Source organism: Hyla sarda, chromosome 8, assembly GCF_029499605.1.
Source record: "Hyla sarda isolate aHylSar1 chromosome 8, aHylSar1.hap1, whole genome shotgun sequence".
Classification (NCBI taxonomy): Eukaryota; Metazoa; Chordata; class Amphibia; order Anura; family Hylidae; genus Hyla; species Hyla sarda.
Window position 1 is genome coordinate 149,709,559 of NC_079196.1, and position 22,773 is coordinate 149,732,331.

Below are 22,773 nucleotides of genomic sequence, written 5' to 3' on the forward strand. Positions count from 1 at the left end.
TGAAGGTATCTCCTGCTGTCCTGAAGGACCTGCTGTGGTGGACCATCAAGTCAAATTTAATACGGGGGAAAAGTTTCATAACCGAACACCAATTCACCATTACTACGGATGCGTCTGTCCGAGGTTGGGGTGCTCACCTAGGAGAACTATGGACTCAAGGTTCCTGGTCATTGAGGATGAGGTCAAAATCCTCCAACTTTCGGGAATTAAAGGCTATCCATCTTGCCCTGCTCCACTTCGAGCCTTATGTTTGCAGGAGATCTGTTCTGGTGCGAACAGACAACGCCACCGCGGCATATTACTTAAACAAGCAGGGAGGCACTCGATGTGCCACGCTTCAACACCTATGTGCCCTGATCATGCGGTGGGCGGAGCAGGTGGTAGTGGGCCTGAAGGCCATACACATAAAAGGTACGGTGAACCTCCAAGCAGATCTTCTGAGCCGACAGACTCTCCTACCAACAGAATGGTCAATCAACATGAAATACCTCGAGCCAATTTTCCTCAGATGGGGAATACCGGAGATCGACTTAATGGCGACCAAGCAGAACAGCAGATTGCAGAGGTTCGGGTCATTGAATGCACATTCTGCACCCTCAACCAGGCAGGTTACACCTCACTGCCTGGTTTCTGAAAGGGAGAGGCTAATTGGGCAAGGCCTCTCTGAAGAAGTGGTAAGCACATTGTTATCCTCTAGAAGACCATCTACCAACTTCGTGTACTCTAGGTTGTGGAAAAAATTCCTGAATTGGCTCTCCTCTTCTACACTGCAGTTTTCAGTTGAAGCAATTCTTCAGTTCTTACAGGAAGGATTTGAGAAAGGGCTAAAACCCAATACACTTAGAGTGCATATGACCTCAATTAATGCCATGTCTGATGGAAAGTTTGCAAATCATCCGCTCATTTCCAGATTCTTTAAGGCATTGAGAAAATTGAGGCCGGCTGTAAGGCCTCCGGTCGCACTTTGGGACTTAACTCTAGTCTTGAATGCTCTCACAGAAGCCCCCTTTGAGCCTATTGCAGAGGTAGAGTTAAAATGGCTCACTATGAAGTTGCTGTTCCTTGTGGCCATCACATCAGCCAAGAGGGTAGGGGAGCTACAAGCACTCTCCTCTAAGGAGCCTTTTTTGAAGATTCTGCCAGAAGGGGTGAGACTTCGTACGGTTCCTTCCTTTCTACCAAAGGTCGCCTCAGTGGCGAACATCAATAGAGAAGTGTTTCTGCCGGTGTTTTATCCAAACCCTGCCTCAGAAGAACAGAAGAAGTTTCATCTCCTAGATGTAAAGCGTGCCTTATCATGCTATATAAATCGTGTTCATCACTTCCGAAGAGAAGAGAATTTGTTTGTTCTTCCGACAGGTGAAAAAAGGGGTTGTAAGGCCTCAAAAGATTCATTGGCCAGATGGATCCGTACTACAATTGTAGAAACCTATCTGAAGAATGGAAAAGAACCACCTCATCCTTTAAGAGCCCATTCAACTAGAGCTACGTCTACGTCATGGGCAGAAAGGGAACAAGTACCCTTACTTGAAATCTGCAATGCGGCATCTTGGTCATCTACATCGACCTTCGCCCGGCATTATAGGTTGGACCTGCAGACCCAGAACCCAGCCTTTAGCTCCGGAGTTCTGTCTGCTGTTGAAAGACCATAAACCCTCCCTTTGTTATCTTTGGTAGATCCCTTCTGTGCTGCTGTAGGGACGATGAGGAAAGTCGGTATTTACTTACCGTAATAGTTCTTTCCTCGAGTCCCGAAGGCAGCACAACACCCTCCCTAAAATAAAAAATTTGTTGCATTACGTTTGTCTTGATTATTTACACAGTGTGGTATGGAAAAGGGGGTTACTTTATAGGGGTCCGGTCCGCCCCTGTACACTAATTAATTGTTAATTAGCATATTGTTCTAGGGGACGGTCCTGGTATGTGAGTGGGATCGGATATATCCCTTCTGTGCTGCCTTCGGGACTCGAGGAAAGAACTATTACGGTAAGTAAATACCGACTATATACACATACACTGCCACTATATACACACACACACACACACACCCATCATAAATATATACACTGCCTCTATATACACACACTGCCCCTTTATACACACATGGCCATCATACACACATACACGGCTTCTATATGCATATACACGGCCACTATATAGACACACACTGCCATCATAAACACATATACAGCCACTATATACACATACACTGCCACTGTATATACACACACAGCCATCATAAATATATACACTGCCTCTATATACACACACTGCCACTTTCTACACACATGGCCATCATACACACATACACAGCTTCTATATGCATATACACTGCCACTATATAGACACACACCGCCATCATACACACATATACAGCCACTATATACACATACACTGCCACTGTATATACACACACACATCCATCATAAATATATACACTGCCTCTATATACACACACTGCCCCTTTATACACACATGGCCATCATACACAGCTTCTATATACATACACTGCCCCTTTATACACACATGGCCATCATACACACATACACAGCTTCTATATGCATATACACTGCCACTATATAGACACACACTGCCATCATACACACATATACAGCCACTATATATATCCGGTGTCCCGGTACCGTATTTCATACCGTACCTTGTGATGAGGTCCCCAAAGTCAGAGTCCCTAGGAACAGTGGGGGTCCTCTTCTTTAGTTAACCCCTCGTCACCCCTCAGTTAGCTAAAATTTGTGTAAATAAAAGTGTAAATATGTATATTTAAGATGCCTACCTTGTTAGCTTCGCAGGACCTGCGGGTCATGTGACTTGGTTCACAGGACTCTATGGTTTGCTAAAGGACCTTTGGTGGTTCTAGTCAGGTGATCACCCACAATGCAATGTAACGGTGAGTGACTGTATGGACCAATCCAAAAACCGTTCAGCCCCTGCCCATATAAGGGAGCTGCAGCCATTAATCTCTCTCTTGCGTTGCTGACACTGGATGAGGTAGAACCTCCGCAACTTCCAAAGACTAGTACTAGGCCTAAGCCTTGCGGCCTCAACCTACGCTAAAGACTGTGAGTTCTTATCATTCCCCGCTATCTCCGCAAGATCACTGGACCTAAACTTACCCCTAAATCCAGCGGATCTATGCTACAAAATCCTCCTAAACTAAAGAGAACTTACAAGGTCCCAACCACCTGTCAATCGCTGCTTCAGCTGTATATAGACTCTTTTATCTGGACTGTTGTTACTGCTGCATGTTACCGAAAATCTTCAGTAACATTTCTACAACTTTTCAGCTAAGCACTGGTGGTGGAAAATCCGTTATTCTACACTCACCTATCGCTCTTGGGAAGGGTGGCGATAGGCCCAGCATTACTTCAGAGGTTTAACCCCCACCCTGACGTCACGAGTGACAGGGGTTAAATTAACCCCTCATATACTACAGCAACACCAAAACTACCCTACACCACACCAAGGCACCCCATATACACATACACTGCCACTGTATATACACATACAGCCATCATAAATATATACACTGCCTCTATATACACACACTGCCCCTTTATACACACATGGCCACCATACACACATACACAGCTTCTATATGCATATACACTGCCACCAGGGGCGGACACAGACAGCAGAGGGCCCTTGTGCAAAGAATGTGCCTGGCCCCCCCCCCCAAAAAAAAAATCAATTGTTCAGGACCCCCCCTCCATGTGTCACCTACTCAGGTGGACCCCCATATGTCACTTGCTCGGAAGACCCCCCCTGTATAAGTATCTAATTATTTATTAAGGGCTCCCATATGCCGCAGCTCATTCAAGCCCCCCACATTAGGTAGCATAGCTTTCCCATGTTAGGTAGCATAGATTCCCCACATTAGGTAGCATAGATTCCCCACATTAGGTAGCATAGTTTCCCCACATTAGGTAGCACAGATTCCCCACATTGGGTAACATAGTTTCCCCACATTAGGTAGCATAGTTTCCCCACATTAGGTAGCAAAGATTCCCCACATTAGGTAACATAGTTTCCCCACATTAGGTAGCATAGTTTCCCTACATTAGGTAGCACAGATTCCCCACATTAGGTAGCACAGATTCCTCACATTAGGTACCATAGTTTCCCCACATTGGGTAGCACAGATTCCCCACATTAGGTAGCACAGATTCCCCACATTAGGTAACATAGTTTCCCCACATTAGGTAGCCATAGCCCCCACCCAAACACACAGAGACACAGACACACACACAGACACACTTAACTGCCCTGCACAGCGCTTCTCCTCCCCGGCGGCGGCCTGACGAGTGACGTCACTGACGTCCTCCTGAGCGGGTCTGCAGAAGTACGTCACTTGTGCGACGTCCCTCGTCAGACCCCGGTCGGCCGGAGGCAGACTCACTGTCTAAAGTGCCCGCTGTGCTATTATACCCTGCAGCTGCTTTAGAACAGTGAGCAGCGGCGGCGCCAACCCTACCATGAACCTACTAGGCACAAAAAAAAGGGGGGCAGCAAAATGCCGCCCCTGAAAAGTGCCACTTGGGACTTATGGTCCCACCGGGTCCCATGGTAGGGCCAACCAGAGGCGGCTCTAGACTTTGTGAGGCCTTAGGCGAAACTTGAACATGAGGCCCTGCTTTATTTTCTGCTGAAATTACATGGTGGTCCGGCTGTGAGATGGTTATAATGTGACATCACTGTGTATTATCCCTGTACTGTGACATCACTGTGTATTATCTCTGTACTGTGCCATCACTGTCACGATGCCGGCTGGCAGGTAGTGGATCCTCTGTGCCAGAGAGGGATTGGCGTGGACCGTGCTAGTGGATCGGTTCTAAGTCACTACTGGTTTTCACCAGAGCCCGCCGCAAAGCGGGATGGTCTTGCTGCGGCGGTAGTGACCAGGTCGTATCCACTAGCAACGGCTCAACCTCTCTGGCTGCTGAAGATAGGCGCGGTACAAGGGAGTAGACAGAAGCAAGGTCGGACGTAGCAGAAGGTCGGGGCAGGCAGCAAGGATCGTAGTCAGGGGCAACGGCAGGAGGTCTGGAACACAGGCTAGGAACACACAAGGAAACGCTTTCACTGGCACGATGGCAACAAGATCCGGCAAGGAAGTGCAGGGGAAGTGAGGTGATATAGGGAAGTGCACAGGTGATAACACTAATTGGAACCACTGCGCCAATCAGCGGCGCAGTGGCCCTTTAAATCGCAAAGACCCGGCGCGCGCGCCCTAGGGAGCGGGGCCGCGCGCGCCGGGACAGGACTGACGGAGAGCGAGTCAGGTACGGGAGCCGGGGTGCGCATCGCGAGCGGGCGCTACCCGCATCGCGAATCGCATCCCGGCTGGAGGCGGTATCGCAGCGCCCCGGGTCAGTGAATCTGACCGGAGCGCTGCAGTGAGGAGAGTGTAGCGAGCGCTCCGGGGAGGAGCGGGGACCCGGAGCGCTCGGCGTAACAGTACCCCCCCCCTTGGGTCTCCCCCTCTTCTTAGAGCCTGAGAACCTGAGGAGCAGACTTTTGTCTAGGATATTGTCCTCAGGTTCCCAGGATCTCTCTTCTGGACCACAACCCTCCCAATCCACTAAAAAAAAGGTTTTCCCTCTGACCTTTTTGGATGCTAGAATCTCTTTGACGGAGAAGATGTCCGAGGAGCCGGAAACAGGAGTGGGAGGAACAGATTTGGGAGAGAAACGGTTAATGATAAGTGGTTTAAGAAGAGAAACGTGAAAAGCATTAGGAATACGAAGAGAAGGAGGAAGAAGAAGTTTGTAAGAGACAGGATTAATCTGGCACAAAATTTTGAAAGGACCAAGATAGCGTGGTCCCAACTTATAGCTAGGGACACGGAAGCGGACATATTTAGCGGAGAGCCATACCTTGTCTCCAGGGGAAAAAATGGGAGGAGCTCTTCTTTTCTTATCCGCGAACTTCTTCATGCGTGATGAAGCCTGTAAGAGAGAATTTTGGGTCTCTCTCCATATGATGGAAAGATCACGAGAAATTTCATCCACAGCGGGCAGACCAGAGGGCAAGGGGGTAGGGAGGGGGGGAAGAGGGTGACGGCCGTACACCACGAAAAATGGGGATTTTGAGGAAGATTCAGAGACTCTGAAGTTATACGAGAATTCGGCCCATGGTAGAAGATCTGCCCAGTCATCCTGGCGGGAGGAAACAAAATGTCGTAAATAATCACCCAAGACCTGGTTAATTCTTTCTACTTGTCCATTGGATTGAGGATGATATGCAGAAGAAAAATTTAATTTAATCTTGAGTTGTTTACAGAGAGCCCTCCAGAATTTAGACACGAATTGGACGCCTCTATCCGAGACGATCTGCGTGGGCAACCCATGAAGACGAAAAATGTGTACAAAAAATTGTTTAGCCAACTGAGGCGCTGAAGGAAGACCAGGAAGAGGGATGAAATGTGCCATTTTGGAGAATCGATCAACGACCACCCAAATAACAGTGTTGCCACGGGAAGGGGGTAAGTCAGTAATAAAATCCATACCAATCAGAGACCAAGGCTGTTCGGGGACAGGCAGAGGATGAAGAAAACCAGCGGGCTTCTGGCGAGGAGTCTTATCCCGGGCACAGATAGTGCAGGCTCGCACAAAGTCCACAACATCCGTCTCCAGAGTCGGCCACCAATAGAAGCGAGAGATGAGTTGCACAGATTTCTTGATGCCCGCATGACCTGCGAGATGGGAGGAGTGACCCCATTTGAGGATTCCGAGGCGTTGGCGTGGAGAAACAAAGGTCTTTCCTGGAGGAGTTTGCCTGATGGAGGCTGGAGAAGTGGAAATCAGGCAGTCAGGAGGAATGATGTGTTGCGGAGAGAGTTCAACTTCAGAAGCATCCGAGGAACGAGAGAGAGCATCGGCCCTAATGTTCTTATCGGCAGGCCGAAAGTGAATTTCAAAATTAAATCGGGCAAAGAACAGAGACCACCTGGCCTGGCGAGGATTCAGCCGTTGGGCAGACTGGAGGTAGGAGAGGTTCTTGTGATCGGTGTAAATAATAACTGGAAATCTTGATCCCTCCAGCAGATGCCTCCATTCCTCAAGTGCTAATTTAATGGCTAGAAGCTCTCGATCCCCGATGGAGTAGTTCCTCTCCGCCGGAGAGAAGGTCCTAGAAAAAAACCCACAAGTAACAGCATGCCCGGAAGAATTTTTTTGTAGAAGGACAGCTCCAGCTCCCACAGAGGAGGCATCAACCTCCAATAGGAAGGGTTTAGATGGGTCAGGTCTGGAGAGCACGGGAGCCGAAGAAAAGGCAGACTTGAGCCGTTTAAAGGCGTCTTCCGCTTGAGGAGGCCAAGACTTGGGATCGGCATTTTTTTTGGTTAAAGCCACGATAGGAGCCACAACGGTAGAAAAATGTGGAATAAATTGCCTGTAATAATTGGCGAACCCCAAAAAACGTTGGATAGCACGGAGTCCGGAGGGGCGTGGCCAATCTAAGACGGCAGAGAGTTTGTCTGGATCCATTTGTAGTCCCTGGCCAGAGACCAAGTATCCTAGGAAAGGAAGAGATTGACATTCAAACAGACATTTCTCTATTTTGGCATAGAGTTGATTGTCACGAAGTCTCTGAAGAACCATACGGACATGCTGGCGGTGTTCTTCTAGATTGGCAGAAAAAATCAGGATATCGTCCAGATATACAACAACACAGGAGTATAAGAGATCACGAAAAATTTCATTAACAAAGTCTTGGAAGACGGCAGGGGCGTTGCACAGGCCAAAGGGCATGACCAGATACTCAAAGTGTCCATCTCTGGTGTTAAATGCCGTTTTCCATTCATCCCCCTCTCTGATGCGGATGAGATTATAAGCACCTCTTAAGTCCAGTTTGGTAAAGATGTGGGCACCTTGGAGGCGATCAAAGAGTTCAGAGATGAGGGGTAGGGGGTAGCGGTTCTTAACCGTGATTTTATTAAGACCGCGGTAGTCAATGCAAGGACGTAGAGAGCCATCTTTTTTGGACACAAAGAAAAATCCGGCTCCGGCAGGAGAGGAGGATTTACGGATAAAGCCCTTTTTTAAATTTTCCTGGACGTATTCAGACATGGCAAGAGTCTCTGGGGCGGACAGAGGGTAAATTCTGCCCCGGGGTGGAGTAGTGCCCGGGAGGAGGTCGATAGGACAATCATAAGGCCTGTGAGGAGGTAGAGTCTCAGCTTGTTTTTTGCAAAAAACATCCGCAAAGTCCATATAGGCCTTAGGGAGACCGGTTACAGGAGGAACCACAGAGTCACGGCAAGGGTTACTGGGAACCGGTTTTAGGCAGTCCTTGGAACAAGAGGGCCCCCAACTCTTGATCTCCCCAGTGGACCAATCCAGGGTTGGGGAATGAAGTTGAAGCCAGGGAAGTCCAAGGAGAATTTCAGAAGTGCAATTGGGGAGGACCAAAAGTTCAATCCTCTCGTGATGAGGTCCGATGCACATTAGAAGGGGCTCCGTGCGGAAACGTATGGTACAGTCCAATCTTTCATTGTTTACACAATTGATGTAGAGGGGTCTGGCGAGACTGGTCACCGGGATGTTGAACCTGTTGACGAGAGAGGCCAAAATAAAATTTCCTGCAGATCCGGAGTCCAAGAAGGCCACAGCAGAGAAGGAGAAGGCAGAGGCAGACATCCGCACAGGCACAGTAAGACGTGGAGAAGCAGAGTAGACATCAAGGACTGTCTCACCTTTGTGCGGAGTCAGCGTACGTCTTTCCAGGCGGGGAGGACGGATAGGACAATCCTTCAGGAAGTGTTCGGTACTAGCACAGTACAGGCAGAGATTCTCCATGCGGCGTCGTGTCCTCTCTTGAGGTGTCAGGCGAGACCGGTCGACCTGCATAGCCTCCACGGCGGGGGGCACAGGAACAGATTGCAGGGGACCAGAGGAGAGAGGAGCCGGGGAGAAGAAACGCCTCGTGCGAACAGAGTCCATATCCTGGCGGAGCTCCTGACGCCTTTCGGAAAAACGCATGTCAATGCGAGTGGCTAGGTGAATGAGTTCATGTAGATTAGCAGGGATTTCTCGTGCGGCCAGAACATCTTTAATGTTGCTGGATAGGCCTTTTTTAAAGGTCGCGCAGAGGGCCTCATTATTCCAGGATAATTCTGAAGCAAGAGTACGGAATTGTACGGCATACTCGCCAACGGAAGAATTACCCTGGACCAGGTTCAACAGGGCAGTCTCAGCAGAAGAGGCTCGGGCAGGTTCCTCAAAGACACTTCGAATTTCCGAGAAGAAGGAGTGTACAGAGGCAGTGACGGGGTCATTGCGGTCCCAGAGCGGTGTGGCCCAAGACAGGGCTTTTCCAGACAGAAGGCTGACTACGAAAGCCACCTTAGACCTTTCAGTGGGAAACTGGTCCGACATCATCTCCAAGTGCAGGGAACATTGGGAAAGAAAGCCACGGCAAAACTTAGAGTCCCCATCAAATTTATCCGGCAAGGATAGTCGTAGACCAGAAGCGGCCACTCGCTGCGGAGGAGGTGCAGGAGCTGGCGGAGGAGATGATTGCTGAAGCTGTGGTAGTAACTGCTGTAGCATAACGGTCAGTTGAGACAGCTGTTGGCCTTGTTGCGCTATCTGTTGTGACTGCTGGGCGACCACCGTGGTGAGGTCAGCGACAACTGGCAGAGGAACTTCAGCGGGATCCATGGCCGGATCTACTGTCACGACGCCGGCTGGCAGGTAGTGGATCCTCTGTGCCAGAGAGGGATTGGCGTGGACCGTGCTAGTGGATCGGTTCTAAGTCACTACTGGTTTTCACCAGAGCCCGCCGCAAAGCGGGATGGTCTTGCTGCGGCGGTAGTGACCAGGTCGTATCCACTAGCAACGGCTCAACCTCTCTGGCTGCTGAAGATAGGCGCGGTACAAGGGAGTAGACAGAAGCAAGGTCGGACGTAGCAGAAGGTCGGGGCAGGCAGCAAGGATCGTAGTCAGGGGCAACGGCAGGAGGTCTGGAACACAGGCTAGGAACACACAAGGAAACGCTTTCACTGGCACGATGGCAACAAGATCCGGCAAGGAAGTGCAGGGGAAGTGAGGTGATATAGGGAAGTGCACAGGTGATAACACTAATTGGAACCACTGCGCCAATCAGCGGCGCAGTGGCCCTTTAAATCGCAAAGACCCGGCGCGCGCGCGCCCTAGGGAGCGGGGCCGCGCGCGCCGGGACAGGACTGACGGAGAGCGAGTCAGGTACGGGAGCCGGGGTGCGCATCGCGAGCGGGCGCTACCCGCATCGCGAATCGCATCCCGGCTGGAGGCGGTATCGCAGCGCCCCGGGTCAGTGGATCTGACCGGAGCGCTGCAGTGAGGAGAGTGTAGCGAGCGCTCCGGGGAGGAGCGGGGACCCGGAGCGCTCGGCGTAACAATCACTGTGTATTATCCCTGTACTGTGACATCACTGTGTGTATTATCTCTGTACTGTGACATCACTGTGTATTATCTCTGTACTGTGACATCACTGTGTATTGTCCCTGTACTGTGACATCACTATGTATTATCCCTGTACTGTGACATCACTGTGTATTATCACTGTACTGTGACATCACTGTGTATTATCACTGTACTGTGACATCACTGTGTATTGTCCCTGTATTGTGACATCACTGTGTGCATTATCCCAGTACTGTGACATCACTGTGTATTATTCCTGTACTGTGACATCACTGTGTATTATTCCTGTACTGTGACATCACTGTGTATTATCCCCGTACTGTGACATCACTGTGTATTATCCCCGTACTGTGACATCACTGTGTGTATATTATCCCTGTACTGTGACATCACTGTGTGTATATTATTCCTATACTGTGACATCACTGTGTATAGTATCCCTGTACTGTGACATCACTGTGTATTATTCCTGTACTGTGACATCACTGTGTATTATTCCTGCACTGTGACATCACTGTGTGTATTATCTCTGTACTGTGACATCACTGTGTGTATTATCCCTGTACTGTGACGTCACTGTGTATATTATACCTCCCTGTACTGTGACATCACTGTGTGTATATTATCCCTGTACTGTGACATCACTGTGTGTATATTATCCCTGTACTATGACATCACTGTGTTTATTATCCCTGTACTGTGACATCACTGTGTATTATCCCTGTACTGTGACATCACTGTGTATTATTCCTGTACTGTGACATCACTGTGTATTATTCCTGCACTGTGACATCACTGTGTGTATTATCTCTGTACTGTGACATCACTGTGTATATTATCCCTGTACTGTGACATCACTGTGTATTATCCCTGTACTGTGACATCACTGTGTATTATCCCTGTACTGTGACATCACTGTGTATTATTCCTGTACTGCGACGTCACTGTGTATTATTCCTGCACTGTGACATCACTGTGTGTATTATCTCTGTACTGTGACATCACTGTGTGTATTATCCCTGTACTGTAACATCACTGTGTATTATCCCTGTACTGTGACATCACTGTGTATTATCTCTGTACTGTGACGTCACTGTGTTATCCCTGTACTATGACATCACTGTGTATATTATCCCTCCCTGTACTGTGACATCACTGTGTGTATTATCTCTGTACTGTGACATCACTGTGTATTATCCCTGTACTGTGACATCACTGTGTATATTATACCTCCCTGTACTGTGACATCACTGTGTGTATATTATCCCTGTACTGTGACATCACTGTGTGTATTATCTCTGTACTGTGACATCACTGTGTATTATCCCTGTACTGTGACATCACTGTGTGTATTATCTCTGTACTGTGACATCACTGTGTGTATTATCCCTGTACTGTGACATCACTGTGTGTATTATACATGTACTGTGACATCACTGTGTGTATTATCCCTGTACTGTGACATCACTGTGTGTATTATCCCTGTACTGTGACATCACTGTGTGTATTATCCCTGTACTGTGACATCACTGTGTGTATTATCCCTGTACTGTGACATCACTGTGTGTATTATCCCCGTACTGTGACATCACTGTGTGTATTATCTCTGTACTGTGACATCACTGTGTGTATTATCCCTGTACTGTGACATCACTGTGTATTATCCCTGTACTGTGACATCACTGTGTATTATCCCTGTACTGTGATATCACTGTGTATTATCCCTGTACTGTGACATCACTGTGTATTATCCCTGTACTGTGACATCACTGTGTATTATCCCTGTACTGTGACATCACTGTGTATTATCCCTGTACTGTGACATCACTGTGTATTATCCCCGTACTGTGACATCACTGTGTATATTATCCCTGTACTGTGACATCACTGTGTATATTATCCCTGTGCTGTGACATCACTGTCTATATTATCTCTGAACTATAACATCACTGTGTGTTATCTCTATACTGCAACATCACTGTTGATACTTACACTGCACTGTGACATCACTGTATATATTAAGCCTGTATACCCTAATGTCACTGTACATATTTACCTTGCACTGCGAGTGACAATACAGGGTAAATATGCACAGTGACATCACAGTTCAGAGTTAATATAAACAGTAATGTCTCTGTACAGGGACAATAAACAGTTTTGCCACTACAAGGTTAATAAACGCAGTGTTGTCACAGTAGAGGGTAACTATACAGTGATGTCATTGTACCGGGAAAATATACACAGTGAAGTCAGCATTCAAGAATAATAAACTGTGATGTCACTACAGGGTTGTTATACACAGTGATATCAAATTACAGGATGAAGCACAGTGATGTCACAGTTTATTATGAAGCACAGTGATGTCACAGAGACTGCAGAATGTACAACTGTACGTATGATAAAGATGGCGGGATGCTATCGAAATGTCACACATACATGGGGGAATAAAACACTTTGTTTTTGCACCTTATCTGGGAGTGCCGCTGGATCTTTAGTTTTGTAGATAGATAGATAGATGATATATAGATAGATAGATAGATAATAGATATGAGATAGATAGATGATAGATAGATATGAGATAGATAGATAGATAGATAGATAGATGATAGATAGATAGATAGATATGAGATAGATATGAGATAGATAGATGATAGACATGTGATTGATAGATAGATAATAGATATGAGAGATAGATAGATATGAGATAGATAGATAGAGCAGTGTCTCCCAACCAGGGGGCTTCTAGCTATTCCAAAACGACAACTCCCAGCATGTCTTTGGCTTTATGAGCATACTGGGAGTTGTAGTTTTGCAACAGCTGGATGCCCCCTGGTTGGGAAACACTGTTCTATCTATCAATCATCTATCTATCTATTTATCTATCCATCTATCTCCTATCTATCTATCTATTCATCCATCTATCTATATCCATCTATCTATTTATGTATCTATCTTTCTATTTATCTATCTATCTCATATCTATCTCAGATAGATGAGAGATAGATAGATGAAAGATAGATAGATAGATATGAGAGATAGATAGATACATAAATAGATGGATATATAGATAGAAAGATAGATAAATAGATGATAGATAGATACTATCTATCTAAAACAAATAAAAACGGCACAACCAAAATCCAGAAATTAGATAGAAGTCGGGGTGCCCACATACTTGGAACCTGGGTCCACTGGTTCCTCAGTCGGGACAAAGAACAATATGATGCAGCACGCCACAAGTTTGCAGAAAATGGTGGTTTATTCCATCATGTGCATAGTCTATGCACATGATGGAATAAACCACCATTTTCTGCAAACTTGTGGCGTGCTGCATCATATTGTTCTTTATCTATCTATCTTTCTATATCCTATCTATCTATATCATATCTATCTATCATCTATCTGTCATCTATTTATCTATCTTTCTATCTATATATCCATCTATTTATGTATCTATCTATCTCTCATATCTATCTATCTTTCATCTATCTATCTCTCTTCTATCTGAGATAGATATGAGAGATAGATAAAAAGAAAGATAGATACATAGATAGATGGATAGATAGATAGATATGAGATAGATATGATATAGATAGATAGATATGAGATAGATAGATATGAGATAGATAGATATGAGATAGATAGATATGATATAGATAGATATGAGATAGATAGATAGATAGATATGAGATAGACAGATAGATGGATATAGATAGATAGGAGATAGATGGATAGATAGATAATAGATAGATGAGAGATAGATAGATGATTGATAGATAGATCAGTGTTTCCCAACCTGGGGGCCTCCAGCTGTTGCAAAACTACAACTCCCAGTATGCTCATAAAGCCAAAGGAATGCTGGGAGTTGTAGTTTTGCAACAGCTAGAGGTCCCCTGGTTGGGAAACACTGAACTACCTCCCACTGTCTCCCGAACTACAACTTTCCCCCTCTCCCCCAAGCAAGTTACTTACTTTAAAAGGGCAGCATCAGCAGTGGGCACTGGGCAGGTAAGTCTTCCATACTGGTGGTGTCCGGGCCTGTATACACACAGTGGGCCTGCTCCACAAGGTCCAGCAGCAGCATACAGGGGAGTGAGAGAGGGGGAGGAGCTTCCTGTCTGCTCTTCCCAGTCTGCATAGCGCGGCCCCTGCGTGGTGACAGGGCTGCTGGCTGAAGATTTATTTAAAAAAAAGGATGCTGGAGTAGATGGCTCCGGGGGGCAGGGGGTGCAGCGGGGGCTCGGGCCCCTTACTGGTGAACTAGCTGTACCCCCCTGATGGCCATGAGAGCTGCTAGTGACCTACTGCTGCTAGGGGGGACACAAGGGGGGGCCAATCATGATGTAGGGGGGGCTGTGCCCCCCTCCCCTAGAGACGCCACTGGCTGCAGGGGTGGTTGAACGCAGCGTCCATCTGGGTGCTGTCAAACTTGCTGTGGTCGGGGAGTATGCGGTGGTATGTGGCCTAATGCTCACCTCTGGGGCCGGACCTGGAGAGGGCAGCGGCCCCCTCTCACGCTGGGCCCCTGTGCAGCTGAACCGGCTGCACAGGCGATATGTCCGCCCCTGACTGCCACTATATAGACACACACTGCCATCATACACACATATACAGCCACTATATACACATACACTGCCACTGTATATACACACATCCATCACAAATATATACACTGCCTCTATATATACACACTGCCCCTTTATACACACATGGCCATCATACACAAATGCACAGCTTCTATATGCATATACACTTCCACTATATAGTCACACACTGCCATCATACACACATATACAGCAACAATATACACATACACTGCCACTGTATATACACACACAGCCATCATAAATATATACACTGCCTCTATATACACACACTGCCCCTTTATACACACATGGTCATCATACACAGCTTCTATATGCATATACACTGCCACTATATAGACACACACTGTCATCATACACACATATACAGCCACTATATACACATACACTGCCTTTGTATATACACATACAGCCATCATAAATATATACACTGCCTCTATATACACACACTGCCCCTTTATACACACATGGCCATCATACACACATACACAGATTCTATATACAGACACTGCCCAGGGATGTGGAAATCCTATCGCCCGACGCCCGGGACATGTAGTTTCGGGCACCGGGCAGGTGAATTTGTCATAGATTTAGCCCTGTATCGGACAAGCAGGGACAGACCGACTTCCCCCTTATTTTTCTTTAATGCCGGTGTGAGGCGCAGGAGCCAATGCAAGTCTGCACCTCACACCGGCGCTCAGGGTGTATGGAGGGGGCGGTGGCAGCCCCCAGCTGATTTCAGTAGCCGGGGGCCGCTGCTCAGAGCCCCCCCAGCTGGTGTGAGGGGATCTCACCTCACAGCTCCTCCCCTCCGCTCTCCGAAGATTGCCGAAGCTAGAGCCGGGAAGAGCGAGGGCAGAGCCCGAGGTCGCACGTCTGCAGGAGATGATTAAGCCACGCCCCCTCATCCCCCCTCCCGGAGTATGGACAGCGCAGCTCTGCATAATACAAGAAGACAGGGGTAGAATAAGGACGTACACAGCTCCTCCCCTCCCCTGCTCTGTCTACACAGGACCTAATTTATAACGGGAAGGTTTTAAGTTTTCACGGGGGAAAATACTGAGTAGGGAGGGGAGAGGACGTGTGTGAGGAGACATACTGCACTGCACTGCACGGGCTGGGGATTTCACCTCACACCGGCTCAGGTGGTTGTATATGTATGTAATGTATGATTAGGGGGGGTGTATCAGCGGCAGGTGTATGTATGATGTGTGCATACGGTAAGTATGGTGTATGTGTCATGTGTATATATGATGTGTGTATGGTGTCTGCGTATGTGTGATGTGTGTATGTAATGTATGATATATGGGGCAGTGGCAGGTGTATGTATAATGTGTGCATATGTATGTTGTATATTTATGGAGTGAGTGTATGTGTATATATGATGTGTGTATGTGTGATGTGTGTATGTAATGTATGATGTGGGGTGGGCAGCGGCAGGTGTATGTATGATGTGTGCATATGTATGGTGTGAGAGTATGTGTGATGTGTATATATGATGTGTGTATGGTATATGTGTGATGTGTGTATGTAATGTATGATGTGGGGGGCAGCGGCGGGTGTATGTATGATGTGTCTATGTATGATGTATCTATGTATGTAATGTATGATATAGGGGGCAGTGGCCTGTGTATGTATATGTGTATGCATGTATGTTTTGTACAGGGGCGGACTGACAAGTGCTGCTGCCAGTTGTGCTATCTAATTTTATTTATTTTTAGTGGCTTCTGGCTACCCGCACTATAGTGCACCACCAGAATCCCCCCCTTCGTACTCACCCGCCAACCAAGAGCCCCACGGATGCACGCAAACACGCCCGAACCAAAACTACAACTTCCAGCATGTTGCACCATAACCTAAACTGTAGAACTATAAAGTGTAACATGCTGGAAGTTGTAGTTTTGGTTCGGGTCAGCTGCACAGCCATAGGCTGCATCAGGGCATGCTGGGTGTTGTAGTTACTAACTGCAATTCCCAGTATTCCTTGACACAGCCTATGGCTCTGCAGCTGACACGAACCAAAACTACAACTCCCACAATATTACATGATAACCTTAACTATACTACTACACAGTGCAACATGTTACAACACCCACACAACCATAGGCTGTATCAGGGCATGCTTGGAGTTGTAGTTATCTAGTAACTAAATGCAACTTCCAGCATTTTCTCACACATAAATTAGAGTCAATAAAATGCACCATATAAACTGGAGAAGCAGAACCCCCCCAGTAACAGCGTTGTTCAGTGTTTTGCAATCAAAAGACTCCATATATAAGTCCCTATGAAGACTGAAAAATAGTGATTAAAATATTTTAAGAAGTGCGTATATATGTGAATAGGCCCCTTTCCTAATAAAAGTTCCGATAATAAATGGTTCCAAAAAAACTACAGATCACGGCACTTAAGATTACCCTCATTCCTTGCCTCGGGTGTAAAAGGAGCTAGCTAGAGCTCTCCCACCGCTAATAGCTTGGCATGCTTTGATCGCTGTGGCCGGCTATGTGGTGTCCTGACACCGTATTTCATATTGTGCCTTGGTTATTAGTCCCCAAAGTTAGAGTCCTAGGACTGTCGGGGTTCGCTTTCCTCATTTAAACCCTAGTCACCCCTTAGTCAATTAATATTTGTAAATATTATCTATCTAAATAAATGTATATGGTATTACTCACTGTTTTAGCGTCGCAGGACCTGCGGGTCATGTGACTGGGTTGCAGAACAGAACACTATGGTTTTTGCTAAAGGACCTTTGGTGGTTTTGGACATGTGATCACCCACAATACATTGTAACGGTGAGTGACAGCTGATGTGGACCAATCCAAAACGGCCAGCTCCTGCCCATATAAGGGAGCTGCGCCATATTGTCGCTCTCTTAGGTTGCTGACTCTGGACGAGGTAGGACCTCCACAGCTTACAAGACAAGTACTAGGCCCAAAGCCTTGCGGCTTAGGCCTGCGCTAGAGACGGATAGTTCTTACAATTCCCCGCTATCTCCGCAAGACCTCTGGACCTAATCTAACCCCTAAATCCAGCGGATCTATGCAAGTACAATCTTCATAAACTTAAGAGAACTTTCCGGTCCTAAGCATCTGTCAATCACTGCTGTGCTGTTTGTAAAGACTCTGTTATCTGGACAGTTACCGTTAAAGGGTAGCTCCCACCATCCTATTTTTTTTTTTTTTGCTAGCCCGTTCCCCCCCCCCCCCCCGCTGTGGCACTAGCCTGTTCCCTCCTCAGCCCCCCCCCCCCCCCGCCCCACATACCCAGTTCCCTCATTACACTTGCAGTTACTGCAGAGTCCGGCAGTGGGCGTGCAGGGACAGCGGCGGCACGAGGCGGCGGCGATGTGCGGGAGGAGTGGCCTCCCAGCCAGTGGCCGGGGAGCCAATGCGCTCGCTCCCGTCTGTCTGATTGACAGGCAGGGAGCGAGTGAAGCCTAACTGAAAAAGGACTGATTGCCACTCCAAAATCAGTCTTTTTTCAGTGGCCGGTTTTTAAATGTAAATTAAACCTTTTTAATGAAAAAAAAAAAAAAGAATAAAAGTATATTAGAGATATGTTGTAGTACATAAGAACTACAACATATCAAAAAATAAAGTTGGTGACAGTGCCCATTTAATGCATATACAGAAAATCTTCAGTAAAGATTCCTGCAAGTTTTAAATGGGCACTGTCACCAACTTTATTTTTTGATATGTTGTAGTTCTTATGTACTACAACATATCTCTAATATACTTTTATTATTTTTTTTTCCATTAAAAAGGTTTAATTTACATTTAAAAACCGGCCACTGAAAAAGGACTGATTTTGGAGTGGCAATCAGTCCTTTTTCAGGTAGGCTGCACTCGCTCCCTGCCTGTCAATCAGACCACTGGCTGGGAGGCCAATACTCCCGCACATCGCCGCCGCCGCCTCGTTGCCGCCGCTGTCCCTGCACGCCCGCTGCCGTACTCTGCAGTAACTGCAAGTGTAATGAGGGAGCGGGGTATGCGGGGTGAGGGGGGGGGAGGAGGGAACGGGCTAGTGCCGTAATAGGGGGGGGGGGGGGGTAACGGGCTAGCAAAAAAATAAAAAAATAGGATGGTGGGAGCTACCCTTTAAGTTGCGCACTGCTGTGGACAATCTATTTATTTTACACTCACATATCGCTCTTGGGAAGGGTGGCGATAGGCCCAGCATCACTACAGAGTTTTAACCCTCACCCTGGCATCACGAGTGACAAGGGTTAACAGCGCCCTTTATCATATAGTACTGCAACACCCCTACTGCCCACAACCCCCCAAGGCGTACCACAACTATTAAACCATTAGATCACCGCTGTCAAAGTTGACAGTAGTGTCTAAAGGAATCTTATAACCATCCCTGGTGGTCTAGTGGAGTGGATCGTACTATTTTGGTTGAATTTTTTTTTATCTACCAGGACAATTGGATTTTCTTGAGGGACAAGTAGATTGTGTTCCGCTTTAGTCCCTTGGACAAGTAGTTTATTTTAAATTTCCACACCACTGCTGCCCCTTTATGCACACATGGCCATCATACACATACACAGCTTCTATATGCATATACATTGCCACTATATAGACACACTGCCATCATACACACATATACAGCCACTATATACACATACACTGCCACTGTATTTACACACACACAGCCATCATAAATATGTACACTGCCTCTATATACACACATGCTCTGTATACACACATGGCCATCATACACACATACACAGCTTCTATATACACACACTGCCCCTTTATACACACATGGCCATCATATACAGCTTCTATATGCATATACACTGCCACTATATAGACACACACTGCCATCATACACACATATACAGCAACTGTATACACATACACTGCCACTGTATATACACATACAGCCATCATAAATATATACACTGCCTCTATATACACACACTGCCCCTTTATACACACATGGCCATCATACACATACACAGCTTATATATACACACACTGCCCCTTTATACACACATGGCCATCATACACACATACACAGCTTCTATATGCATATACACTGCCACTGTATATACACACACAGCCATCATACACACATATACAGTCACTATATACACATACACTGCCACTGTATATACACACACAGCCATCATAAATATATACACTGCCTCTATATACACACATTGACCCTTTATACATACATGGCCAGCATACACATACACAGCTTCTATATACACACACACACACACACACACTGCCCCTTTATACACACATGGCCATCATACACATACACAGCTTCTATATGCATATACACTTCCACTATATAGACACACACTGCCATCATACACACATAAACAGCCACTATATACACATACACTGCCACTGTATACACACACACACACACAGCCATCATAAATATATACACTGCCTCTATATACACACACTGCCCCTTTATACACACATGGCTATCATACACATACACAGCTTCTATATGCATATACACTTCCACTATATAGACACACACTGCCATCATTCACACATAAACAGCCACTATATACACATATACTGCCACTGTATACACACACACACACACACACACACACAGCCATCATAAATATATACACTGCCTCTATATACACACACAATGCCCCTTTTACACACATGGCCATCATACACATACACAGCTTCTATATGCATATACACTGCTACTATATAGACACACACTGCCATCATACACACATATACAGCCACTATACACATACACTACCACTGTATACACACACACAGCCATCCTAAATATATACACTGCCTCTATATACACACAATGCCCCTCTATACACACATGGCCATCATACACATACACAGCTTGTATATACACACACTGCCCCTTTATACACACACATGGCCATCCAGGGGCGTAGCTAGAAACCACAGGGCCCCGTTGCGAAAAATTGTCCTGGATCCCCCTACCCATACCTCCCTCCCCAACCACCCCCCCCCCCCCCCCCCGCCGACGACCTGCTTTCTCAATCCCTGACGACCCCCTTTCTCGGCCTCAGCCGCACAAAGATATCAGTGACTACAGCACAGATGGGACAGAGTCAGGAGAAAAAGGTGACTTACAGACAGGGACGGACTGGGACCAAAAATAGGCCCGGGCATTTTAAAATAAGCAGTCCATTTTTATGGTGGGGGTCCGACTGGTGGGACCTCCACCAATCCCCTTTGTTCAAGTGGCTCTCCAGATGTTGGAAAGCTGCAACTCCCATCGTGTCTGAAGAGTCTCAGGATTTATGGGAGTTGTAGTTTTGCAACAGCTGGAGAGCCACAGATTGGAGTACAGCCATCATCACTGCAGAACATACAACTGACTACAACTCTGATAGGACAGTCAGGAGAACACACAATATCAGTGACCTGAGTGACGTCTTTCCTTTTCTTCCTCATCCGGTCCAGACGTCAGGACTTCTTCCAGCTACATCTTCTCTGCATAGTTTGACACCCGGACATCATTGGTTCCTTATTTTGTCAGCAGATCCTTATCCTCTGTATGAAGACAGTAATCATTAGATTTCTGCCAAATACTGTACCCCCTGAATATAATACTGCCAACCACTGTGCCCCCTGAATATAATACTGCTAACCATTGTACCCCCTAAAAATAATACTGCCACACACTGCACCCTCTAAATATATTATTGCCACACACTGTACCCTCTGAATATATTATTGCCACACACTGTACCCTCTGAATATAATACAGGTACCACACACTGTAGCCTCTAAATATAACCCTGCTATACGCTGTACACTGAATATAATATAAATTTTCCTCCCGATTCCTTTGTTCCACCCTCTTTCCCCCTAGATTTGTAAGTCCTCTTCATGCTTCCCTGAACTCCCCCCCCCCCACACCCCAAAGTCCTTTCCCAGGTAAATAACATCACTCCTCTACCACCAACATACAGTCCCATGTAAATAACATCCCTCCCCTGTCACCACCATACAGTCCCATGTAAATAACATCACTCCTATACCACCAATATACAGTCCCATGTAAATGACATCACTCCTATACCGACAATATACAGTCCCATGTAAATGACATCCCTCTTATACCACCAATATACAGTCCCATGTAAATGACATCACTCCTATACCACCAATATACAGTCCCATGTAAATGACATCACTCCTATACCACCAATATACAGTCCCATGTAAAGGTTCCTGTTGCTTTTTCATGGCAAGAATAATAAGGGAGATTTATCCAACCTTGTGCAGAGGAACAATAGAGCAGTCGCCCATAGCAACCCATCACATTTCAGCTTTCATTTTTCAAAGACTTTTTTTTAAATGAAAGCTGGAATCTGATTGGTTGCTATGGGCGACTGCTCCAGTGTTCCTCCAGCATGCCCGGACAGCCATTCAGCTATTGCAAAACTACAACTCTCAGCATGCCAAAGCAGCCATTGGCTGTCTGGGCTTGCTGGGAGTTGTAGTTTAGCAACATCTGGATATCTGGTATACTAGTTTGTAAGAGGAAGGCACTGTGTTTAGTGAAAGTCCACCCCCCCCTCCCGTTCTCCTCCTCCTCCTCATCCCACCCCCCTCCCCATCATCATCATCATTACACCCCCCTCCCCGGTCCTCCTCATCATCATTACACCCCCTCCCCCGTCCTCCTCATCATCATCATCATTACACCCCCCTCCCCCGTCCTCCTCATCATCATTACACCCCCCCCATACTCCTCAT

The 22,773-nt window shown here is 46.6% G+C and overlaps 1 protein-coding gene across 16 annotated transcripts in view; it reads right to left on the bottom strand.

The window, feature by feature from the left end:
- The window catches only part of LOC130284885 (uncharacterized), a 136,754-nt gene that overhangs the window by 69,379 nt on the left and 44,602 nt on the right, over positions 1 to 22,773 (bottom strand). For 11 of the 16 annotated variants that reach the window (XR_008847175.1, XR_008847173.1, XR_008847176.1 and 8 more), the window contains one exon: positions 21,433 to 21,561. The exons of 2 other annotated variants lie outside the window; for them this stretch is intronic. Coding sequence is in view for 7 of the 14 variants with exons in the window: in XM_056535787.1 (XP_056391762.1) it covers positions 21,433 to 21,462 (30 nt within the window). In the remaining 7 variants the exon portion in view is untranslated. Of the gene's footprint in view, positions 1 to 14,399; positions 14,543 to 21,420; positions 21,562 to 22,773 lie in introns of those variants that run through there. 3 more of the 16 variants (XR_008847174.1, XM_056535795.1, XM_056535791.1) reach the window with 3 other exon arrangements.